This window comes from Myotis myotis, unplaced genomic scaffold (assembly GCF_014108235.1).
Source record: "Myotis myotis isolate mMyoMyo1 unplaced genomic scaffold, mMyoMyo1.p scaffold_m19_p_7, whole genome shotgun sequence".
In the NCBI taxonomy this organism is placed as follows: Eukaryota; Metazoa; Chordata; class Mammalia; order Chiroptera; family Vespertilionidae; genus Myotis; species Myotis myotis.
Window position 1 is genome coordinate 23,766,605 of NW_023416379.1, and position 23,324 is coordinate 23,789,928.

Consider the following 23,324-nt stretch of genomic DNA (forward strand, 5'->3'; position numbering starts at 1 on the left):
GCCCAATAAATGCTACATATAATTATTATTAGTCAATTCCTAAAGTTCTTTGTGTCATCATAGAGAAATGGTGCTTTGTAGTAAACTATTTATGTACTAGTAAAACACCCATCACTATAAAGATGTCCATATTTTCCAAACAAAATGTGGATCTAATAACATTTAATTCCATTTCTGAAAAAAAATTATTTCTAGTTTTGGCATTGCTCTGAATCAAAAACGTGCCCTCAGAAAAGTCTGTTCATGTTGCCATAAGATATTGCCAGGCAGAGATATGCTGACAAGAAAACTTTATGAAGTTTCATTAAAAACAGAACAAAAAGTTTCATTTCCTTCAGGACTTTCTCCCAATCTTTATTCAACCTACTAACCTGTGACCCAGTTGTGTGGTTATACCAAAAGGTGTCTGCGTTATTGACTGCTGTGCTGCTATCTCTGCCAAAGTCTGATCTCTGGGGACACTGAGATGATGGCAGAATCAGGAGTATCACAGAAAGGAGAAGCTGAGTGAACTCATACACATTTATCAGGGCAGAAAAAGAACCTACGGAGCATTAGTAGTGGCAGTTGGTAGATGTTCAACTACGCAGAAAAAACAGAGCGCCAGTTTAATAACTTTTGATTAAATTTCTCACGAAATGGATGATGAAGGTGAAATTCTTTCTTTTCTAAAAGATCGTCTTCTTCATTTTATGGCATGATCTACTCAAGTTTTAGTTTCTTCTATGGGGTGTATTAATGCTTCCTTAAAGGGGTCAAATTTTACATTGATTGCAGAAAAATTTCAAAAACTATGCAAGTAAATGCTTTGGTAAATACAATGCCATGCAACACTGTAGTAGCTTTTAAATAATAATTCTCCCCAAATAAAATGACATAAATAAAAACTTAAAATACCCACAGGTAAGAAAATTTTTACTGTTTTTTGGTTTAGTGTTTAATATTTTTCTAACATTCTGAATAAAGATAATTAATAAGGGGCATTATAAATTTGTCAATGTTACAGAGTTTAGAAGAGAGCTATTATCACGACTTTAAAAAGAAAAGCCAAACAAAACAAATGAGGATTCAAAAGAATTTTTACTGGCTGTATAATGAGTCAAAAATAAACGGATGAGCCCAGCTGGCATGGCTCAGTGGTTGAGCATCGTTCTATTCCCGGTTAGGGCATATGCCCAAGTTGCGACTTGATTCCCATTGTGGGGCATGCAGGAGGCAGCTGACCAATGGTTCTCTCTCATCATCGATGTTTCTATCTCTTTCTCCCTCTTCCTAACTCTGTGAAATCAATAATATTAATAGAGAGATAGATAGATTAAAAAATAAATAAATTGACGAAACTCAACAAGGAGAAATGGACAACTGTGCACTTAGGGTTCAATAATATTAGCTGAGAGATTACTATTAGTGTTAGACATATACCTGAAACAATAGAACAACACTAAAAAGTAGATATTATTATTATCTCCATTTTGGAGATGAGCATACTGAGGCATAAATTTATAAAGAGTGGGAAGATATGCCTTGATAACACATCTTTAAAACATCAAGGAGTTATGGTAGGTCAAAGTTTAATATCAGACACAGTATCCAGATTACAGGAATCAATGATAATATTACATTTTTCATATCACAATTAGAATATTAACTCCAGTTCTGGATGCCCATTTTTCAAAGAATATGAACAAAGTAACAAAATCAACACAGATTAAGATAAGTGAATAGATATGATATAGATACTCTCAAACCTCTTAAGTGCTGCATTTATGGAAGAAAAAACTGAATTGTTCTGGAAAAAGAGTAAGCTAAGATACTAATCATTTGTAGTAAAGTACAAAACCCAAGTAAATAATGAAAACAGTTTTTGTTTTCCAGGAAAGGATGAATCCACAAGTAAAGGGACTTTTTCTTTAGTAACCGTTGACACATCTTTCTCATATGTTGAAACTGAATGACTGGAAATGTGTAGAGATTCGAAATGCCTCAAAACTCTTCTAACAATATCCTGTTATTAGCAGGTAATGTAGTCTTTGGAAAAGGTCTGAGGCAAATATCAAGAACTCCAGAGGCTCTTAGGTAGCATGTTAACTAAAAAAGAAAAAGAACTCCTGATCCTGTGTTTACTAGCTATGTGATCCTAGGCAAACCTCTCCACTTTAGGAATAATAATACCTACCTAAGAGTTATGCAAATGAAATGAAAGTAGAGACACGGATATATTGGTAACATAGTAAGTATTCAATACATGCATACCATTAATCTTCAGAAAAAAACATTAATAAATTAAATAACAATTTTATATTATTACTAGAGGCCAGGTGCACAAAAATTTGTGCACTCGGTGGATCCCTCAGCCCGGCCTGTGCCCTCTCGCAGTCTGGGACCCCTCGGGGGATGACCACCTGCTGGCTTAGGCCTGCTCCCCGGGGGATTGGGCCTAAGCTGGCAGTCAGACATCCCTCTGGCAGCCTGGGAGCCCTCGGGGGATGTCCACTTGCCAGCGGGGAGCAGGCCTAAGCTACAGTCGGACATCCTTAGCGCTGCTGAGGGGGCAGGAGAGGCTCCCTCCACCACCATTGTACTGACAGCCATCAGCCTGGCTTGTGACTGAGCAGAGCTCCCCTGTGGGAGCGCACTGACCACCAGGGGGCAGCTCCTGCATTGAGCATCTGCCCCCTGGTGGTCAGTGTGTGTCATACTGACCAGTCATTCCCAGTCGTTCTGCTGTTAGGGTCAGTTTGCATATTACCCTTTTATTATACAGGATAGAGGCTTGGTGCATGGGTGGGGGCCGGCTGGTTTGCCCTAAAGGGTGTCCTGGATCAGGGTGGGGGTCCCGCTGGGGTACCTGGCCAGCCTGAGTGAGGGGCTGAGGGCCATTTTCAGACTGGCAATACCACATTCAGGGTGGGGGTCCCCACTGGGGTGCCTGGCCAGCCTGGGTGAGTGGCTGATGGCTATCTGCAGGCTGGCCACAGCCCCTTCAGGGTGGGGGTCCCCACTGAGGTGCCTGGCCAGCCTGGGTGAGGGACTGATGGCTGTTTGCAGGATGGCCACAGCCCCTGCAGGGTTCGGGTCCCCGCTGGGGTGCCTGGCCAGCCTGGGTGAGGAGCTGATGGCTGTTTGCAGGCTGGCCAAAGCCCCTTCAGGGTGGGGTCCTCCCTGGGGTGCCTGGCCAGCCTGGGTGAGGGGCTGAGGGCCGTTTCCAGGCTGGCCACACCCCCTTCAGGGTGGGGGGTACTGCTGGGGTGTCTGGCCAGTCTGGGTGAGGGGCTGATGGCTGTTTGCAGGCTGGCCAAGCCCCCTAGCGGGGACCCTCACCCCATAAGGGTGTGGTCATCCTGGGTGAGGGGCTGATGGCTGTTTGCAGGCTGGCCACAGCCCCTTCAGGGTGGGGTCCCCCCTGGGGTGCCTGGCCAGCCTGGGTGAGGGGCTGAGGGCCGTTTCCAGGCTGGCCACACCCCCTTCAGGGTGGGGGTACGCTGGGGTGCCTGGCCAGTCTGGGTGAGGGGCTGATGGCTGTTTGCAGGCTGGCCAAGCCCCCTAGCGGGGACCCTCACCCCATGAGGGTGTGGTCATCCTGGGTGAGGGGCTGATGGCTGTTTGCAGGCTGGCTATGGCCCCCAGCCACCCAAGCTCCCAGTGGAGGCTGGCTGGAAGCAGGTATCTGGGATTTATTTATCTTCTATAATTGAAATTTTGTTGCCTTGAGTGGAGGCCACAGCCAGCCAGGGCAGGCGGGAAGCTTGGCTTCCTCCATCGCCGGGGCAACCAAGCCTCCTGCTTGCTCCAGCTCCCTGGCTGCCAGCCGCCATCTTGGTTGGGTTAATCTGCATATAGTTGCTCTGACTGGCTTGTGGGCGTGGCTTGGGGCGTAGCGGAGGTGCAGTCAATTGGCATGTTTCTCTTTTATTAGATTGGATGATTAGCTTATTCAGGGTCATTATAAATACTGGGAATATAAGAATGGCTAGTAATAATATGTGCAATGCATTGCAGAGTGCTGGACAGGAGCATGCAAAATCCCTCTTGATCAAGTACATATTTTACTAGGGGAGACATTTACTGAGATCTAAAGAAAAGGAATTAGGAAGAATCACGAAGACCAGAAATGTGTCATTACAGACCAAAGCAAAGATGATCCACACCCTCATACAATTACTATGTATAAATGAAGAAGGCTGACAGGAAAAAATTGATCCATTTTAAGTATGGCATTAGAGAAGAGCTCTATGAGTACCCTGGACCATCAGAAAGATGGACAAGTGGATCCTGTAGCAAATTAAGCTTGAAACATGTCTAGAGGGGAAAATGACAAAACTAAAGCTATCCTACTTTGGGTACATCAATGAGAAGGTGGGGTTCTTTGCAAAAGACAATAACACTGGAAAAATAGAAGGAAGCAGGAAAAAGGAAACCCAATATGAATTGGATTGACTTAATACAAGAAGCCATAGGCATGAGTCTACAGGAGCTGAGCAGGGCTGTTGAGGACAGGAGACTGTGGATATTGCTCATTCACAGGGTCATCAGGAGTCGGAAACAACTCAACAGCATGTAACACACACACAGCCTTTTATGCAAAAGGGTGGGTATATTCCTGGCAGAGAGACCAAATGTTCACAGGTCTACGGGTGAGTAGGTAACAGCTTGACGTTCAAGAAACTTAGCAGAGAGTATCATAAGGTGATACTGAAGAAGTAGGCAGAGATCAGATCATGAAGGCCCTATAGGTTCCTAGTAAAGGGTTTGGGTTATATTCTAAATGTAGAGAGAAATTATTGAAGAATGTTAAGCAGGAGGAAAACCCATTTTAAATTACATTTTAAAAAGATCAATCTGGCTGCTATGATTTATTGAATTCAGGAATAAGGTGATCACATGTAGGACTGTTCACGATAATCCTACTTTATGCCTATTATCCTGGTGTAATTGAACTTCTACATTGATTTCAGGCAAGAGTCACAATATGCAATAAATAAATAAGTGCATAATAAAAAAAACTTTACAAAATAAATAAAGAGAAAGAAATAAGGTTGGTCAAGACACAGGCAGGCCGTTGTGGCAATCTTCATCAGATTTCCTTGTTTCCTGACCTATTTGGGACCTTGGGGTCCTTCCTTTGGTTCTTGACCTAAAAAAAATCTCAGACTTGGGCTACGTTCTTGTCCTTATTATCTGGTGATCTCTTATGATTAAATATGTAATAATATCTAGTACACAGAAATATACTGAGTGGGGTGCAATAACTCATCCCTTGCAACAATTCTTGAGGTAGGAATTACTATCCCCACTTACAGTTGAGGAAACTGAAGCACAAAGTCACATGCAGCAAAAGTTGCCAAACCAGGACTTGAAGCCCAGTGATTTGGCTCTGCACTCAGTATTCTTAACCCCTGTTCTAATATTACTGCTCAGTGTGAAACACCCAGGGCACCGCAAGTAGCTCAGAGTGAACAGAGTGAGTATTTTGGAAGAGATGGAAATAAGTTTAGAACAGTGGTTCTCAACCTTCCTAATGCCTTTAATACAGTTCCTCATGTTGTGGTGACCCCCAACCATAAAATTATTTTCGTTGCTACTTCATAACTGTAATTTTGCTACTGTTATGAATTGTAATGTAAATATCTTGATATGCAGGATGTATTTTCATTGTTACAAATTGAACATAATTAAAGCATAGTGATTAATCACAAAAACAATATGTAATTATATATGTGTTTTCCGATGGTCTTAGGCGACCCCTGTGAAAGTGTCGTTCGACCCCCAAAGGGGTCGCGACCCACAGGTTGAGAACCACTAGTTTAGAAAGTAGAACAAGGGCTCAAATAACATGCTAAATAGCTTACTTTTCAACAGGTAGGAGAAGGGGTGCACCACAGGATCTTGAATGCATGACAATATTCATGTTTTGGATAAATAAATAGCTAGAATGGCCCTAGCTGGTTTGGCTCAGTGGATAAAGAGTTGGTCTGCAGACTGAAGGGTCCCTGGTTAGATTCTGACCAAGGTCACATTCCAGGGTTGTGGGCTCAATACCCCCAGTAGGGGGCGTGCAGGAGGCAGCCAATCAATGATTCTCTCTCATCATTGATGTTTCTCTTTATCCCTCTCCCTTCCTCTCTGAAATCAATAAAAAATATATTTAAAATAAATAAATAAATAGAATGGATTTGAGAGGTGAGTAGGCAGAGATTAGTTCCTGGCTCAGCTTTTTCTAAGGAATGGCTATCAGCCTCCTTCCCGGATGAGGACTTTTGGATGACCCTCTTGTGAAGAATTTGCTTGCTTCCACCCATGATAAACAACTGACTTCCCACAGCTGAATCTTGAGTCTTCTGACCATTGGGTCTTCCTTCTGCAGCTATAGAGTGTGGCTTTATCAAGCGTAATAAATTTATATCTTCTAACTCATCCTCTTTTCTGAGATCCCAGCCTATATTCTCAGTTCTCTGCTGGGCATTTCTACTTGTTCATGGCCTTTGGTTACCTGAAATTTAACTTTGAAAGTAGAATGTATTATTCTCTAAAAATCAGCCTTCATTCCTGTTTTCAAAAATAATGTCAATGGAGTCATCATTCAGTAACTTATGTCTGTTTGTAGTTTTGGAATAATATTTTACCACTTTTCTTTTGAGTCCCTATTATCAGTTCTAATCTCTAAATCTTTCTCACAAATATACCTCTATTTCCATTGCCCTTTCCTTAGTCAGACTAGTAAAACATCAAATGTGGATTACAGTAGCTTCACAACTCACATTCTTCCCATCTCCATCCATCTAGAAAATCCTAAAGACTCCACCAGGAAACTGCTAAACTTAATAAATGAATTCAGAAATGTAGCAGGATGCAAAATCTACATCCAGAAATCAATGGCATTTTTATACACTGATAACAAACTCTCATAAAGAGAAACAAAAAAACAACAACAACATCCCATTTACCATTGCAACAACAACAAAGTAAGATAGCTAGAAATAAACTTAACCAAGGAGGTAAAAGATCTGAACTTGGAAAACTATAGGACATTGAAAAAAGAGGAAGATACCTCACAGGGGACGGGATGGGGGTGGGTGGGCTTTTCTGTCATACTCTTGTGGGAGGTTGCTTGTTGTTTGTGTTTCACATGTTCCCCTCCACAAGCTGGAGTCGTTTCGTTTGGTTTCCACAGTGTGGACAGTGCCTGAGGGGTTGGGGGCGGAGAAGCCCCCCCCACTCCCAGACCGCGAGGCACCCACCTTCTGGTGCGAGCCCAGCCCAGGAGGGAGGAGTGTCTCCTTCAGGAGCGAAGTTGGCTCTCAGGCTGCCAGGTGACCGCCATTCTGTGTACAGTCTCCCACCTGGGCAGGACCGAAAGCCTGAGGGGACCCCCAACTGGGCCCCAGGCCAGACTGGAGCAAACACCACCAGCCTGCCGGCGATGCCACAGGGACCAAGGAGGTGGAGGACCCCAGACCAGGTGCTGACCTGGTCGTTCCGAGGGGCAGTGCCCCCGTGAAGAGAGAAGCAAGAGAATAAAGTCCCTGTTGACTTCGCGTCTTTCAATCATTGACATTTCAGAGGGGGCCCTCCAGAAGCCAAGCGGCTTCCCGAGGACTCGCCCTTTGCTGGAAGTGGATTTCCACACGTGCCTTTGACTTCGGACAAAGAGAAACAAATGCAAAAGGTATATCCGCGATTCAGCTGCCAGAATCCTGGACAAGGGTTGGTGTTTTCTCTCTCCACCTGCTTCCCACCCAGGACGGAGATGTTGCCTGAAGGTGAGCCTGGGACCCAGGTCTTGTGCCTTCCGTACCCCATGCGCCCCCTCCTGACCGTCCTCCCTCCCTCCCGTACACTGAAGCCTGGCAGCTATAGCAAACTGCTCATGTTCTCTGTTAAAGGGCCGTGGTGAGATTTTGTTTCCTTTTGTTTTATTTTTGAGTGTGTTTAAAATGGAAATTAGTTATTTTCTTCTGCCGGACAGTATTAAATAGAGCAGGATGTTGGGTTAAAAAAAAAAAAAGAAATATAGGAAGATACAAACAAGTGGAATGTATACCATATTCATGGATTGGAAGAATTAACATCATTAAAATGTCCATAATACCCAAAGCAGTCTATAGATTCAATGCAATCCTTATTAAAATACCAACAGCATATTTTACAGAACTAGAACAAATACTTCAAAAATTTATATGGGCCATAAAAGACCTTGAATATCTGCAGCAATCCTGAGAAAGAAGAACAAAGTTGGAGGGATCACAATACCAGATATCAAACTATACTACAAAGCCACTATAATCAAAACAACCTGGTACTGGCACAAGAACAGGCATATAGCCCAATGGAGCAGAACAGAGACCCCAGAAATTGATCCATACCATTATGGTCAATTAATATTTGACAAAGGAAACAAGAACATACAATGGAGTAAAGACAGTTTCTTTACGAAATGGTGTTGGGAAAACTGGACAGACACATGGAAAAAGATGAAACTAGACCACCAACTTACACCATAAATAAGAATAAACTCAAAATGGATTAAAGACTTAATTTAAGCTATGAAACTATAAAAATCTTAGCAGTAAAATCTCAGACATCTCACGTAACAGAATTTTTGCTAATACATCTCCTAGGGCAAGAGAAACAAAGGAAAAAATAAACAAATGGGACTAGGTGAAAATAAAAAGTTTCTGAACAGCAAAAGAAACCATCATCAAAATGAAAAGGAAACCTACTGTATGGGAGAACATACTTGCCAATGATACATCTGATAAGGGGTTAATATCCAAAATATAGAAAGTACTTACACAACTCAACAAAAGGAAGACAAACAATCCAATTAAAAATGAGCAGAGGACCTAAATAGACACTCTCCAAAGAGGGCATACAAATGGCCAAGAGGCATATGAAAAAATGTTCAAAGTCACTAATCATCAGAGAAATGCAAATTTAAACCAAAATAAGGTATCACTTCATACCTACCAGAATGGCTATCATCTAAAAATCAACAAACAACAAGTGCTGGAAAGGATACAAAGAAAAGGGAACACTAGTTAACTGTTGGTAGAAATGCAGATTGGTGCAGCCACTATGGAAAACAGTATGGCGTTTCCTCAAAAAATTAAAAATGGAACTTCCGTTTGACCCAGTGATCCCACTTCTAGGAATATATCCTAAAAACCCCAAAACACCAATCAGAAAGAATTTATACACCCCTCTGTTCATAGCAGCATTATTTACAATAGCTAAGATTTGGAAACAGTCCAAGTGCCCATCAGTAGATGAATGGATAAAAAAGCTGTGGGACATTTATACAATGGAATACCATGCAGCTGTAAAAAGGAAGTATCTCTTACCCTTTGGGACAGCATGGATGGAATTGGAGAATATTATGCTAAGTGAAATAAGCCAATCTGAGAAAGACAAATATCACATGATCTCACTTATTTGTGGAATCTAATAGACAAAATGAATTGACCAACAAAACAAGACCCGAAGCATGGGGGCATGGAACAGACTGACATACCTCAATGTGAAGATAGGGGATGAGAAAAGATAAACCAAAGAACTTATATATTTATATGCACAGCCCATGGGCATGGGCAGTAGGGTGGGGAAGACCTGAGGGGCTGGGCAGAGGGAGATAAAGCGGGGGGTGGGGAGGAATGGGAGACATCTGTAATACTATCAACAGTAAAAAATATATATATATTTAAAAAAATAAAAATATTACCACCTTACATATATATACAATGGAATATTACTTGACCATAAAAAAGAATGAAATCTTACAATTTGCAACAGCATGAATGGACCTAGAGGGTATTATACTAAGTGAAATAAGCTAGACACAGAAAAACAAATACTATATGATTTCACTTATATGCAGAATCTAAAGAAAATAAACAAATGAACAAACAAAATAGAAACAGACTTATAGATACAGACAACAGACTGATGGATGCCAGAGGGGAGAGCTGTTGGGTGGCAGGGTTAAAAAAGGTGAAGTAATTAAGAAGTACTAACTGGTGACAACCAAAATTGTTACAGAGATATAAGGTAAAGAAAGCATAGGGAATATAGTCAACAGTGTTGTGATGGCTGCCTATGGTGCCAGGTGGACTCCTGAATTATCAGAAGGAACACTTTGTAAAGTATATGAATGTCTATTTGCTGTGCTATTCATCTGAAACTAATACAAAATAGTGTTAAATGCAAACTGTAACAGAAAAATAAAATAACAAAACAACATTACCATCTTGGTCATATTCTCATTCTCAACTGCCTTATAATTGCTTATACTGACTTTATCTAAAGTCCAGCGATCTTTATAAATCATGCCCAAAATACCTTTTTTAATCTTCTAGAGCTCATGTTCTTAAATACTCTGCTTCACTCAACTGTCAATTGTGCGCATTTTCCTTCTATGGATCTTTGGTCACACTATTACTCTGGTCTAGAATATCCTATTCTTTTTTAATATATTCTATTGATTTTTTACAGAGAGGAAGGGAAAGGGATAGAGAGTTAGAAACATCGATGAGAGAGAAACATAGATCAGCTGCCTCCTGCACACCCCCTACTGGGGATATGCCCACAACCAAGGTATATGCCCTTGACCGGAATCGAACCTGGGACCCTTCAGTCCGCAGCCAACGCTCTATCCACTAAGCCAAACCGGTGAGGGCTATCCTACTCCTTTTTAAATCCCAACCTTCCTTATTATCCAGTAGCACCTTCCCAAACAGCCTTCTCTCAACAGCCTTATCAAACCACTCTAGTCCTGGGAATTCTGGTAACACTCAAGGCCTAACCCACATTCCTTTACTTAAGCACAGGCTGCCTTGGTGACTGGCATCTGCTTCATATTGCTCTGAACTTTTATCCATTTCATGTATTGGGATTTTACTGTTTACAGCTAACTTTTCTAATGAGACCAAGAGCTACTCAGAGACACAAAGCATGTTTTACATTTTCTGTATTTCCACTTTTGCCATACCACTCTCATACCTACCTGGTACTTGATGCTATACTATCCTATGCACATACTTAACGTTTACTGGTAATTTAGAAAATAAAATCAGATTATGCACTGTTATCTTACAGTCTTCAAGTAATCTAAAATTTTCAGCATTTTAAAAGTTTGCTAGGTGGAAAAATTTAGAATAGTCAAAAGAGAATTAAGGTGAAAAGTCTTTGAAATACATAAATGTCAGTGGAGTGTGTCAATGGAAAAAATCAACATAAATTTCATAATTTACAATGTCTGGATAAAAAAACCACTGTGCAGATACTTAAGAAAAATGTTGTATTACGGACAACTTACAGTGGTCTTAAAGGAGAATCTATTTTGCATTTATATTTGAATTTCAAGAGAACTGCTTTGAATTGCTACTTTATTGATAAGTGAAAACAGATTCTTTTATGGCTTAAGCCATAAAAACTTATAGTTTATCAGTTCCCTCTCCACCCTGCAATTACCTACAGGAAGAGATTGGCCTTGTTTCATTTTATGAGTTTTATAAGGATACATTTATCCCAACTCACATACTATGAATTCCTGGAAAATGCTATAAATTGGAGAAAATAAGTGCTTTCTTGGGATCAAAGACATTTCATTTGAACTCATGCATTTATCCATAAAAAAGCTACCCCAAATATTATGTTAAAATGTGGAAGATATATTTTGCATGCATATATGCATAAAGTATATTGTATTAATGTGTAATAATGCAATATGGGGCAATGTGTAAACCTAGAGAGAGCGCTAAACAATAACAACCTAACAACAAATCAAAATGTGGTAGAATAGCTACAGATATCATAAAAATTGAAGAATCTCAGAATAAAATTAAATTTATAGAATTCAGGTAAGTACATTTATGAATAACGTTAGTGTTAAGGGCAAGCAACATCACAAATATCTCAGATAAATTTTCAGAACAGTAAAACACTCTAAAACGTTAAAGTTTATTATTGATGAAAAATTACATGACAAAAATTTATCTATCAAACCCTTAGAAGACCTAGAAGAAGTGTACTAGTAACTGCAGAATGAATGAATAGCTTGCTAATAGGTTGGTCTTATAATGAAAAGGAATAATGAATCAATATTTAAATTTCCAATCAAGCTAGGATATCTTAATTCCTAACAATTAAATACTTAGATGAATGACAAAAGTGTTCCAGGAGACAGCCTGGATTTTGTTTCAACCTGTTGTGGTAAATGTGAAGGCTTCTGTGAAAATGCAAGCTGTAGTTTTATAAACTGCCCAAAAAAATCCACTTGTTAAAAGAAAAATTGTTCTCATTAAATGGGGGTTGTGTAACCACCGAATAAAACGAGAAAGAGTAATATTATTTAGTATTACAGGTTTGGAATTAAAGAAGCTTTACAAAAATCAGTGACTTATTACAACAGGCTACACTGATGCTATTTGAATTTTATCACGTTTTCATTGGAAGACATTCAAAAATCATCCTCAATCACAAATAGTTATTTACGTATTCAGCATGGCTTACCATACTTTAATTCCACCAGACAATATGAAAAGCTATGGGAACTGCTATGCATGTGACTGAAAATGAAAGGGCAGGTATGTTTAACTATATTCCTCATGTAATCATCTCAAATAAGAGAAGACCAAGCATGTGAGAGAAGGCTTCCTTATGCTAGTTACTATTTCTCTTCGATTTGCAAGTGAGTCCTTCATTTAAGGTAAATATGGGACTCAAGCCTGTATCAACTTAACTATTAACTAACTTTTATACCACCTTTCGGGTTCAGACAATGTCCTCTGATTAATCTGTCTGATAGTATCCTTAATTTGCCGTAGGCTATATGCAGGTGCACAACTAGTTCTTAAAGTGGCATGTTCTAATTATTTTCATATAATCGAATATTATGATTGACTAATGTTTTATTTGCTTTCCCTATAGTACTAAGATGTCTGAGTGAATACCATTCAGGACAAAAGTCAGGGAAAAGGAAGCCACACATATAAACATCAACTCTGAACTAGAACATTAAGATCGCAGAATGAAAAAAAAAGAGTAGTGACTGTGGCTAGTAAAGAAGAAGGGTTTACTTGTTTTTGATGGCAGGGGCAATGCCAGGTGGAGATATTTATTTTACTTCCTATCAAAGGCATCTCAAAAAAAGATATGGTATTATTTATGTCAGAAAGAAAAAAAATTCCACACAAAAATATTAAAGTTCATATAATAAATGAAAAGAAATGAAACATTAAATTAAAAAGAGAGTGAGAGAGCACACAGAACAAAGGTACAGAGGTGGTTCTGTCTCAGGATAACCTATATTTTCTTAGAACACTATATCACATTACAGTGCTATAGGATCAAACAATTCGCTGTAACCATATTTTCAGTGAAAAGTTCATTACAACTTAGAATGTCGAGATACGCATCTTTCCCTGTTATAGAGGCTTGAGAAAGTCTCATTTCCCTCACCTGATGCGTACTTGTATCTAGCATCTCACACTCTCCTAGACCCAAGCCACTCATGGTGGTACTTGGAGCAACAGGGAAGTGGGGGTGACAATGTGTAGAGAAATAAGCTGGAAATTGCTGGTTAAGTACAAGGTTAAGAAGTCACTCAGGGCCCCAGACTCAATACCGATATCCTACCATACTCCTTTTCTATATTTTTTCTCAGACCCCAGGAATACCTCTCCTTTTTAGGCTAATATAGTACTAGTACAAAGTTTGAACTTACAAATAACCCACCTTAAATTTTTAGACAGTCTTTTTCCTATCTCTTCTATCTCTAAATATTTTCTCATCTTAATCCTTTTCATGAAAATAAGAGCATATAGGTCCAAAGCGCTGAAATTAGGTAAAATTATATTTTCTGTGAAAGTGAGACTTTACTTTCCAGGACATTGGGGTATGAACACACTTGTGATCCTATTTAGAGGTTATGGAGAAAGGGACAAAGTTAACTGTCAGTAACCAGGGGGGCCCTGGGGAAGAGGGGAAGTAGAATATGCTTAGTTTGCAGCAATGAGAGAGGAGAAGAGCTTTAGAAAACACAAAAAGGAAGCTTGACTCAAGTCAAAACCTAGAGAATTGAATGTATGGGGAGTGCCTGTATAAACCAAGTATATTAAAACTTGATTGCACAGAGTAGAAATGTTATTAATATAATAGGAACTACCACTTAATCCAACTAGAAAAACATAATCAAAAGACCAACAGTACCTGAACTATTATTATTAGCTACTAGAGGCCCAGTGCACAAATTCCTACACTGGTGGGGTCCCTCAGCCTTGCTGGCAATCAGGGGCCGATCGGGGCCACCTTGCCCAGTCCCAATTGGGCCGGCTGGTGGGAGGGGCTGTGGAAGGTTGGCTGGCCACAAGTGGTTGGCTGTGGGAGTGCACTGACCACCAGGGACAGCCCCTGCATTGAGCATCTGCCCCCTGATGGTCAGTGTATGTCATAATGACCAGTTGACCGGTAGTTCGGTCCCTTAGGCCCGGTGCACGAAAATTTATGCACCTGGGGGGGGGGGGGTCCCTCAGCCCGGCCTGCACCCTCTCACAATCCAGGACCCCTTGGGTAGGGTCCCTAGGCCTGGCCTGAGATCAGGGCCCATCAGGGCTTTCCTTCCCCCGGCTACAGGCAGCTGGCCCCACCACTGCTGCTACCACCGCTTGCCATCTGCCTACCTGATTGCCCCTAACCACTCGCCTGCATACCTGATCACTCCAAACCACTTGCCAGCCAACCTGATCACCTCTAACTGCTTGCTGGGGGAGCGAGACCAGCCCTGCGAGGAGCCGTCTGCCTACCTGATCGCCCGTAAATGCTGGCCTGCCTACCTGATCACCCTTTACCACTTGCCTGTCTACCTGATCATCCCTAACCACTTGCTTGGGGGCAGGGCCAGACCTGCGAGGAGCCATTTTGCCTACCTGATCGCCCGTAAATGCTGGCCTGCTGACCTGATCACCCCTTACCACTTGCCTGCCTACCGGATCGCTCCTAAACACTGGCCTGCCTGCCTGATCACCCCTAACCGCTCTGCCTGCCTGCCTGATCACCCCTAGCCACCTGCTTGGGGGCGGGGCCAGCCCAGTGAGGGGCTGTGGTGGTTCTGGTCTCTGGTTGTTCCAGTCGGTATGCTTATGGTGGCTGGCCTTTTATTATATAGGATATATATATCCTAATTCATTGGAGTTATTTTGAGATAACTACTGAAAAAGTTAATATCATTATTTCTCATGAGTTCATGAGGATTCAGTTCTTTTATTTTATCATTTAATTAACATGGGTATCTATAATCAGCCCACAGGTTAAGACAAAAAAAACCAAACCTGCCAAGCTGTCCTCTGAGTTCCAGAATATACAAAAAAAACCAGAAATGTAAACACCAGTACCACAGGAATGCCTACATGAATAACATAAATTTCAAAAGTATTAAAAATAATCCAATGGTTCAAATATATTAAAATAACTTGTTTTCCATAATTGTTATCTTTAATTTTAAATATTAAATAATAAAATTTACATAATGTTACTACTACTAAAGATAAGTGGAATATACACTATAGTCAAGTATTTTTTATGATTACACTGATTAATTCCTCAAACACTAGTCTTTTCTGGAGCACCACACAGTAAGTCACAAACATGTTGAATTAATCATATGGATTTATTACAAATAAAAAATGGAGTCAATTTTCCCTGGAGAAAAATATTAATTATCAATAAAATTCAAATATAGTAGAATATTTTCTTCATTTTCTTAAAAACACATTTTTTAGTAGCAGGAAATGAAGAGTTGTATTGAATAGAAAGGACAAGAAATAAGATTATGCTTTGTGAAGAGAAAGATGTACTCTAGTTTATATCATCTTATAAATCTGTCTAGTGGGAACTATCAATTGATATATATTTCATATAAATATACTCAGATACTAATTTTAATCATGTCCCTTCTATATTATCTTCTATAATTATTTTTAATATAGTAAATGATACTCTAAATGATGCTAGTGCACAAAATAACATTCATTTTAAAAAGGGTGTAAATCAATTTCCATATATATTTACATTACTTTATCAAACGTATAAAGTATTTTTTAATATGTTTTTATTGATTTTAGAGAGAGGAAGTGAGAGGGATAGAGAGACAGAATGATGGATGAGAGAAAAACATCAATCGGCTGCCCCTGCACGCCCACTACTGGGGATGGAGCCCGTAAGCCAGGCATGTGCCCTGACCAGAATCGAACATGTAACCTCTTGGTCGACACTCAACCACTGAGCCACACTGGCTGGGCAAAAAGTATAAAGTATTCTTAAATTAAAAAAAAACATTCCATTTATAACATTAATATAAATAAGTACCTGTAAAAATGATACAGATCTTATTTTCCTATATCTTGGCAAAAATTAGTAAATTTTCTTCATTAATTACAAAACATGAGGTTCATTTTCTTGAAGGGATATAACTACTGACAAAAGGGAGGTGATAAGAGTTTTGTACAATGACATTATTATAGCTAGTATCACTGCAGCTTCTTATCAGTTTTAATAATGCAGAAATAGACTGCCTTACCGTTGGTGATGTATCTGCATAATGGTTATAAGGCATTCTTTCTATGTTGATAATTCCTGTGAAAAGAAAAGAGTGTGAATATCTGCTTATTATACCTACACAGTTTATTTTGAAGACATTTATGTCATGAAGACACGACTCCTACAGCTTACATATAAGAAAAAAGCCTCACTGGTATGGCAGGATCCTTTAAATTCATAGCATGAATACCATGGTCAGAAACGGTGGGAGAGTTTAGCTAAGAGACTTGACTCAAGGCAAGCTAAGCCAGTTTTTCCATTCCAGCAATAGAGCAAGGTGTGTCCATATCCTGCTCTAGGCTCAAAAATTATATATACCATTTTCCCTGCTCTGCTGCATTTCTTCCTTGAAAGATTTCTTTCTGACTTGAGGTCATCAAGTTTTCATAAAGAAGTATCACAAAGGCTAGAGAGGAATCACTTCATTTTCTCAAAAAAAGAATAAATAAATCTATTTGAATTTCTCTTTGACCTGGCTTCCTTCTATGACATATTGTGCTGTTTATTCATCACCATGGAATATCTGGAAAATTAAAATTCCCTTTGCTTCTCTCCTTTAAAATGATAATAGTGACTGAGAAACTTGAGAAAAAATCCTCTTATCATGTGTGGATTTATCTTTTTGTTCCAATTCACTTTACTGCATTTCTTTGTAATAAACAGCTTCTAAGGATATAGCCCACTGCATCTCATCTGTAAAGATACTGGTTCAAAGTCAAGCTCAGGTTAAAAATGAGCACAGTGTGGGTCTCATTTACTTTACAATCTATGTCCATCAGCAAACCAATGAGTTAGGATTTTAGAAAAGTTTGTTCAAATAATTCTAAAGGCTATCACATGCAAGGCTGGTTAGAAGTGAGAAATGGAATGTACTATTGGTATCAATTAGCAAAATTCATAGTTGAACACTATGAATAACTAAACACTATTCCCTCTCACAGGGACTTAATTTATTTTTCTATTTATTTATTTATTTATTAAATATATTTTATTGATTTTTTACATAGAGGAAGGGAGAGGGATAGAGAGTTAGAAACATCAATGAGAGAGAAACATCGATCAGCTGCCTCCTGCACACTCCCTACTGGGGATGTGCCCGCAACCAAGGTACATGCCCTTGACCGGAATTGAACCTGGGACCCTTCAGTCCACAGGCCGACGCTCTATCCACTGAGCCAAACTGGTTAGGGCTTAACTTATTTTTCTTAAACTATTATTGAGATCAATACAAAACAATCATTTTTTAATCACTTTGTAAGAGTATATTCAAAATGAACAAAGTACCATAAAACATGATTTAAAAAAAATTTTTTTTTGGTTCATTTAAAAATTCTCTCAATATCTACTTTTAGCCAGTGAAGGCCAATACTACTTTTATCCAATCAACTAATATTTATTGAGTGGCTACTGGGCATTCAGTAATAAAAGATAAATTATAAAGGATAAATTATGATTTCTGACCTCCACAGTCTAGAATAAAAGCTATCCTTTTCTGAAGAAATATCACAGAGCAAATGAATAGTTTTGTCTTAAGTGTAATAAATCTTTAAAGTACTTTTGATGGGAAGACACATTTTTATACCTACAGTAACATTGGCCTCCAATTTTAAAAAAGTTTAAAAACCCAAGTAAAATATATTATAAAATATTCAAATAATGCCAACTCTTAATACAAGATTTTAATAATATTTTAGTATATACAACAAATGGTGAAATTCCCACTTTCCCAGCCCCCACATCTCTCTCTAACAGCAACCATTAAGAACAGTCTGGCATGACACGCTGGGTTTTAAATGAAAGTAGTCATACCGTTCAGGAATTAGCAACATCTTACATATGTGGTACTACTGTAATCTGCTGTAAAATTAACTCAGGCTGATTATTGATTTTTAAATTCTTATCCAATTACAAAGTAACTTCAAAATGATGGAAATCAACAACAACAAAAACCCCTATTATCTTTAGTTTATAAAATTAGGGGGGAAAAACCTACATATTTTACAGTTTCAATTTTGGGATGTGTTAAAAATAGGTTTTAAAAGTGGATTATCGCCGAAACCGGTTTGGCTCAGCGGATAGAATGTCAGCCTGCGGACTGAAGGGTCCCGGGTTTGATTCCGGTCAGCCGGCATGTACCTTGGTTGCGGGCACATCCCCAGTAGGAGATGTGCAGGAGGCAGCTGATCGATGTTTCTCCCTCATCGATGTTTCTAACTCTCTATCTCTCTCCCTTCCTCTCTGTAAAAAATCAATAAAATATATATATTTTTAAAAAGTGGATTATCCAAAGATATAATCTTAGTATTCAATTTAGATTGTCTATTGAAATAATATCATTTGGAAATACAATCATAAATGTCTGTTCAAACTTTCAGTAAAGAATATACAGAAAGATATAAGTTTAAGTAAAAATAGCACCGTTTTGTGTAAATTTTAGCTGAAGAATCTACATTTATTTATATTTGTGCCTTATTTCACTTTTATTAAGGTAAAAGCTCATAATGAGTAGCTTGCTGTTGTAGCTATTTTTATGTGCCAACGTGGCTAGGCCACAGTCCCCGGATATATGGTCAAACATCTCAGATGTTCCTGTGAAGGTATTTTTTTTTTAACTTTATTAACATTTAAATTAGTGGAGTCTGTGTAAAGCAAATTGTGCTCCACAATGTGGGTGGGTCTCATCCCAACAGTTGAGAAGGCCTTAAGAAACACTGACCTCAAAGAAAAGAGGGAATTTTGCCATTAGACTTCTTTAGAACTTGATCTGTAACTCTTCCCTGGGTTTCCTGCCTGCCAGGCTACCTGAAAATTTTGGACTACCCAGCCTCCACAATCCTATGAACCAATTCCTTAAAATAAATCTACCTATATATACATCCTATTGGTTCTCTTTTTTTGTAGAATACTGACTTATACACTTACTTTATGGAAAACATCCTATATAATAAAAGCCTAATATGCTAAGTGTCTGGTCGATCGGTAGGCCATTCAACCAATCAAAGTGTAATATGCTAATGAATGCTAAGGCTGCTCAACCGCTCGCTATGACATGCACTGACCACCAGTGGCAGACACTCTGACCTGTAGGTTAGCTTGCTGCCGGGGTCCAGTGGATTCGGACTGAGTGAGAAGGGCCAGACAGGCCCTGGAGTCCTCCCGCAGTCCTTCCCCAGCTGGCCAACCTCCTGCATCTCTCCCTGGCCCTGATCATGCACCAGTGGGGTCCCTTGGTCTGCCCTCTTGCAATAGGGGATCCCTCGGTGGATATCGGAGAGCCAGTTTCAGCCTGATCCCGCAGGCCAGGCCAAGGGACCCCACTGGTACACAAAGTCATGCACCGGGCCTCTAGTTAATAAAATAAAATAAAAAACCAATTATTTGTATTTATAGTCTAATTTAAATTTTTGTTCACTGAATATATTAATAATGTGGAAGTATAGTTAAAATGTACAATTTACCCAGGGTACTTTAAAATTAGAATAACTCAAAATGAACTTAAGAATATATAACACCTATAGAGTAAATCAACCTATCATTAAATTAAAAAAGTCAAAAAATCATTGTTTCAATAAATATTTATTGCTAGATTGTCTAGTCTGACAATGTTTTTTTAAAAATATATATATTTTTATTGATTTCAGAGAGGAAGGGAGAGGGAGAGAGGGACAGAAACATCAATGATGAGAGAGAATCATTGATTGGCTGTCTCCTGCACACCCCCTACTTGGGATTGAGCCTGAAACCCAGGCATGTGCCCTGACCTGCAATTGAAACATAACCTCCTGGTTCATAGGTCTATATCAACCGCTGAACCATGCTGGCTGGGCCAATCTCTGCTTTTTAATGCGTGGGCTATTTATGTTTAATGCAATTCTGGTATGGCTATTTTTAAGTCTGCCATCTTGCTATTTTATTGCATCTATACTTTTGTTCCCTTCTGCCTCCTTTTCTGTATTCTTTTGGAATAATAAAATATCTTTCCTATTCCATTTTATGTCCCCTCATGGTTAAATTTTTAGATATTCATGTTTTTGTTGATTTTAGAGAGGGGGGAAGGTAAAGGAGGAGAGAGAGAAACATTAATAAGCAGGAGAAACATCAATTGGCTGCCTCCTGCATGTCCTGTACTGGAGATCAAGACCACAACCCAGGCAGGTTGACTGGGAATCAAAGCAGCAACCTCTAGGTGCATGGGAAGACACACAACCAACTGAGCCACTATATTTTTTAATGGTTAATTTAGAGATATAATAGACATATTTAATTTATTACAGTATATACTGAATTAGGAATTTCTATTTAACAAAAAATACAATCATCTTAAAACAGTATTATTTCATTAATCCTACCACCCTTTATGCTACTAATGTCTTATATTTTACTTCTACATGTTATAAATTCCACAATATATTGTCAGTATACTTGTTTTAAACAGTCAGCAATCTTTGAGAATTTTAAAAAATTAGCCTTTTATATTTAGATATATATTTTTCCTTTCTAGTATTTTCATTCCTCCTTGCAGATCCAAACTTTCATCCGAGATCATTTACCTTCAGGTTGATAAATTCCCTAAGAAATCTTGTAATTTAAATCTTCTGGTGACTATGTTATTTTTCCCTCCTGAAAACTCTCTAATTGGCATCATTTATGATGAATATTTTTGCTGGATATTGAAATCTAGGTTGATAGCCATTTTCTTTTAGTACTATTTTATTCCATTTAAAAAAATAAATTTATCTTTATTGTTGAATGTATTATAGATGTCCCCCTTTTACCCTCCATGGATCCCCTCCACCCTGCTCCCCCACAGCCACTCCCCCGCCCAGGCCTTCATCACACTATTGTCTGTGTCCATGGATTATACATATATGCATATAAATTCTTTGGTTAATCTCTTCCCATACCTCCTCCCCTCTTCCCTCTGAGATTCTTCAGTCTGTTCCCTGTTGCCAAACCCCATACACTAGGAATCAGTGTACTTGGCAGTGAGCCATGCTGGCAACAATAAAAAAATTATTAATTGAGAGAGAGAGAGAGAGAGAGAGAGAGAGAGAGAGAGAGAGAGACATCGACGTGAAAGCAAAATGTTGAACTGCTACCAGGAATTGAACCAGCAACCTTTCAGTGCACAGGACAACACCAACCAATTGAGCCACACTGGCCTTAGCCTCAACTGTTTTCTTTATTTTAATAGCAAACATCTAAGCTGTCAACTTCAGTCATCCTAATGCTTCTTAGTCACTTGGCCTCTTTTCATTCAATAGCTTTTGCCAACTTATTTCATTAACTTCTGTGAATTCAAAGACTATGCACATGCCACTGAATCCTTAATCTATACTTATGCTCCAAACTTTATTTCAAAGTCAAATTTCTAGCACAGGGCCTGACTCATAGTGGGATAGTTAATAAATAAGGTTCTAATGAATGAACAAGCTATTAGATACTTCACTTCACATGTCTTCCAGTATCTGAAACTCAATATATACCAAAAGATACAGTTCATTAACTTCCCCCAATCTATAATAAAAATATAATATGTTAATTAGACCGACAGCCGAACAACCTTCCAGATGTCCTTCTGGACGACCTTCCAGATAAAGCCGGGGCTGCGAGGGCCAAGACAAGCTGCTGCGGCTGCAAGGGCCCAGCCCCTTGCAGGAATTTCATGCATCGAGCCTCTAGTATTCCTATATTTTCCTATTTTAAAATAGATTTCCACCCACTCATTCACTGAAATTATAAGTCTAAGTTACCCTTAAATTCCATTTCCTTATTCCTTACCACTCACATCCCAGATCTCCAATACTCAATGATTTAACATCTGTACTTTCTTACTTCAGTCTTATTCTCCCACCTCAAAAATTAAAATCATCTTTTAACTGGCTTTTCTCGCAAGAATACCCTTACATTTCTTCTTATTATTAGTTTTCACATCTGATAACAGTTAGTTTACCAGGTGTGCTGGTTAATAATGCGGATTTTGTAATCAAAGAAAACATGATAATTTCAAAAAAAAATCAAAAGTGCTTTATTCAAAGTAATGTCCATTGTTAGCTACATATTTCCCCAGCTTTCAGGTAATTTGTGGATACCGTCCCAATAGAACTTTTCTTGTTTTGAGGCAAACCATTCAGAGACCCAATTTTCCACTTCTTCGTAGGTTTTGAAGTGCTGCTCAGAAAGTGTGTGTGCCATCGATCGGAACAAGTGGTAATCTGAAGGAGCAAGGTCTGGTGAATACAGCGGGTGGGTTAATACTTCCCAGGCAAGATCTTTTACGTGTCTTTAACTGGTTTTGAAGTGTGTGATGGTATGTTATCATAAAGCAAAAGTACTTTGCCGTGTCTTCTGGCTCATTCTGGTCGTTTCACAATCAAAGCATGGTTCAAATTGATTATTTGTTGTTGGTAGCGATCAGTATTAACGGTTTCACCTGGTCTTAGAAGCTCATAATACACCACACCTTCCTGATCCCACCAAACGCAGAGCATTGTCTTCTTTCTGAGGTGATTTGGCCTTGCAGTCCATGTTGATGGTTGACCTGGATCAACCCATGATTTTGTGCATTTGGGATTCTCAAAATAAATCCACTTTTCATCGCCAGTCACAATTCAATGCAAAAAAGACTTTCGTGCCATTGAAGCAACATTTTACTGATGACTTTTCGGTTTTCCATTTGTCTTTTGTTCAGTTGATGTGGCACCCATTTTCCTTCCTTTAAAACCTTTCCCAGT

The 23,324-nt window shown here is 39.1% G+C and overlaps 1 protein-coding gene across 19 annotated transcripts in view; it reads right to left on the minus strand.

Moving 5' to 3' along the window:
- Positions 1 to 23,324, minus strand: part of AHI1 (Abelson helper integration site 1) — a 179,341-nt gene that overhangs the window by 66,640 nt on the left and 89,377 nt on the right. For 17 of the 19 annotated variants that reach the window (XR_004968762.1, XR_004968761.1, XR_004968760.1 and 14 more), the window contains one exon: positions 16,571 to 16,626. Coding sequence is in view for 15 of the 19 variants with exons in the window: in XM_036316695.1 (XP_036172588.1) it covers positions 16,571 to 16,626 (56 nt within the window). In the remaining 4 variants the exon portion in view is untranslated. Of the gene's footprint in view, positions 1 to 15,323; positions 15,398 to 16,570; positions 16,627 to 23,324 lie in introns of those variants that run through there. The other 2 variants (XM_036316700.1, XM_036316702.1) reach the window with 2 other exon arrangements.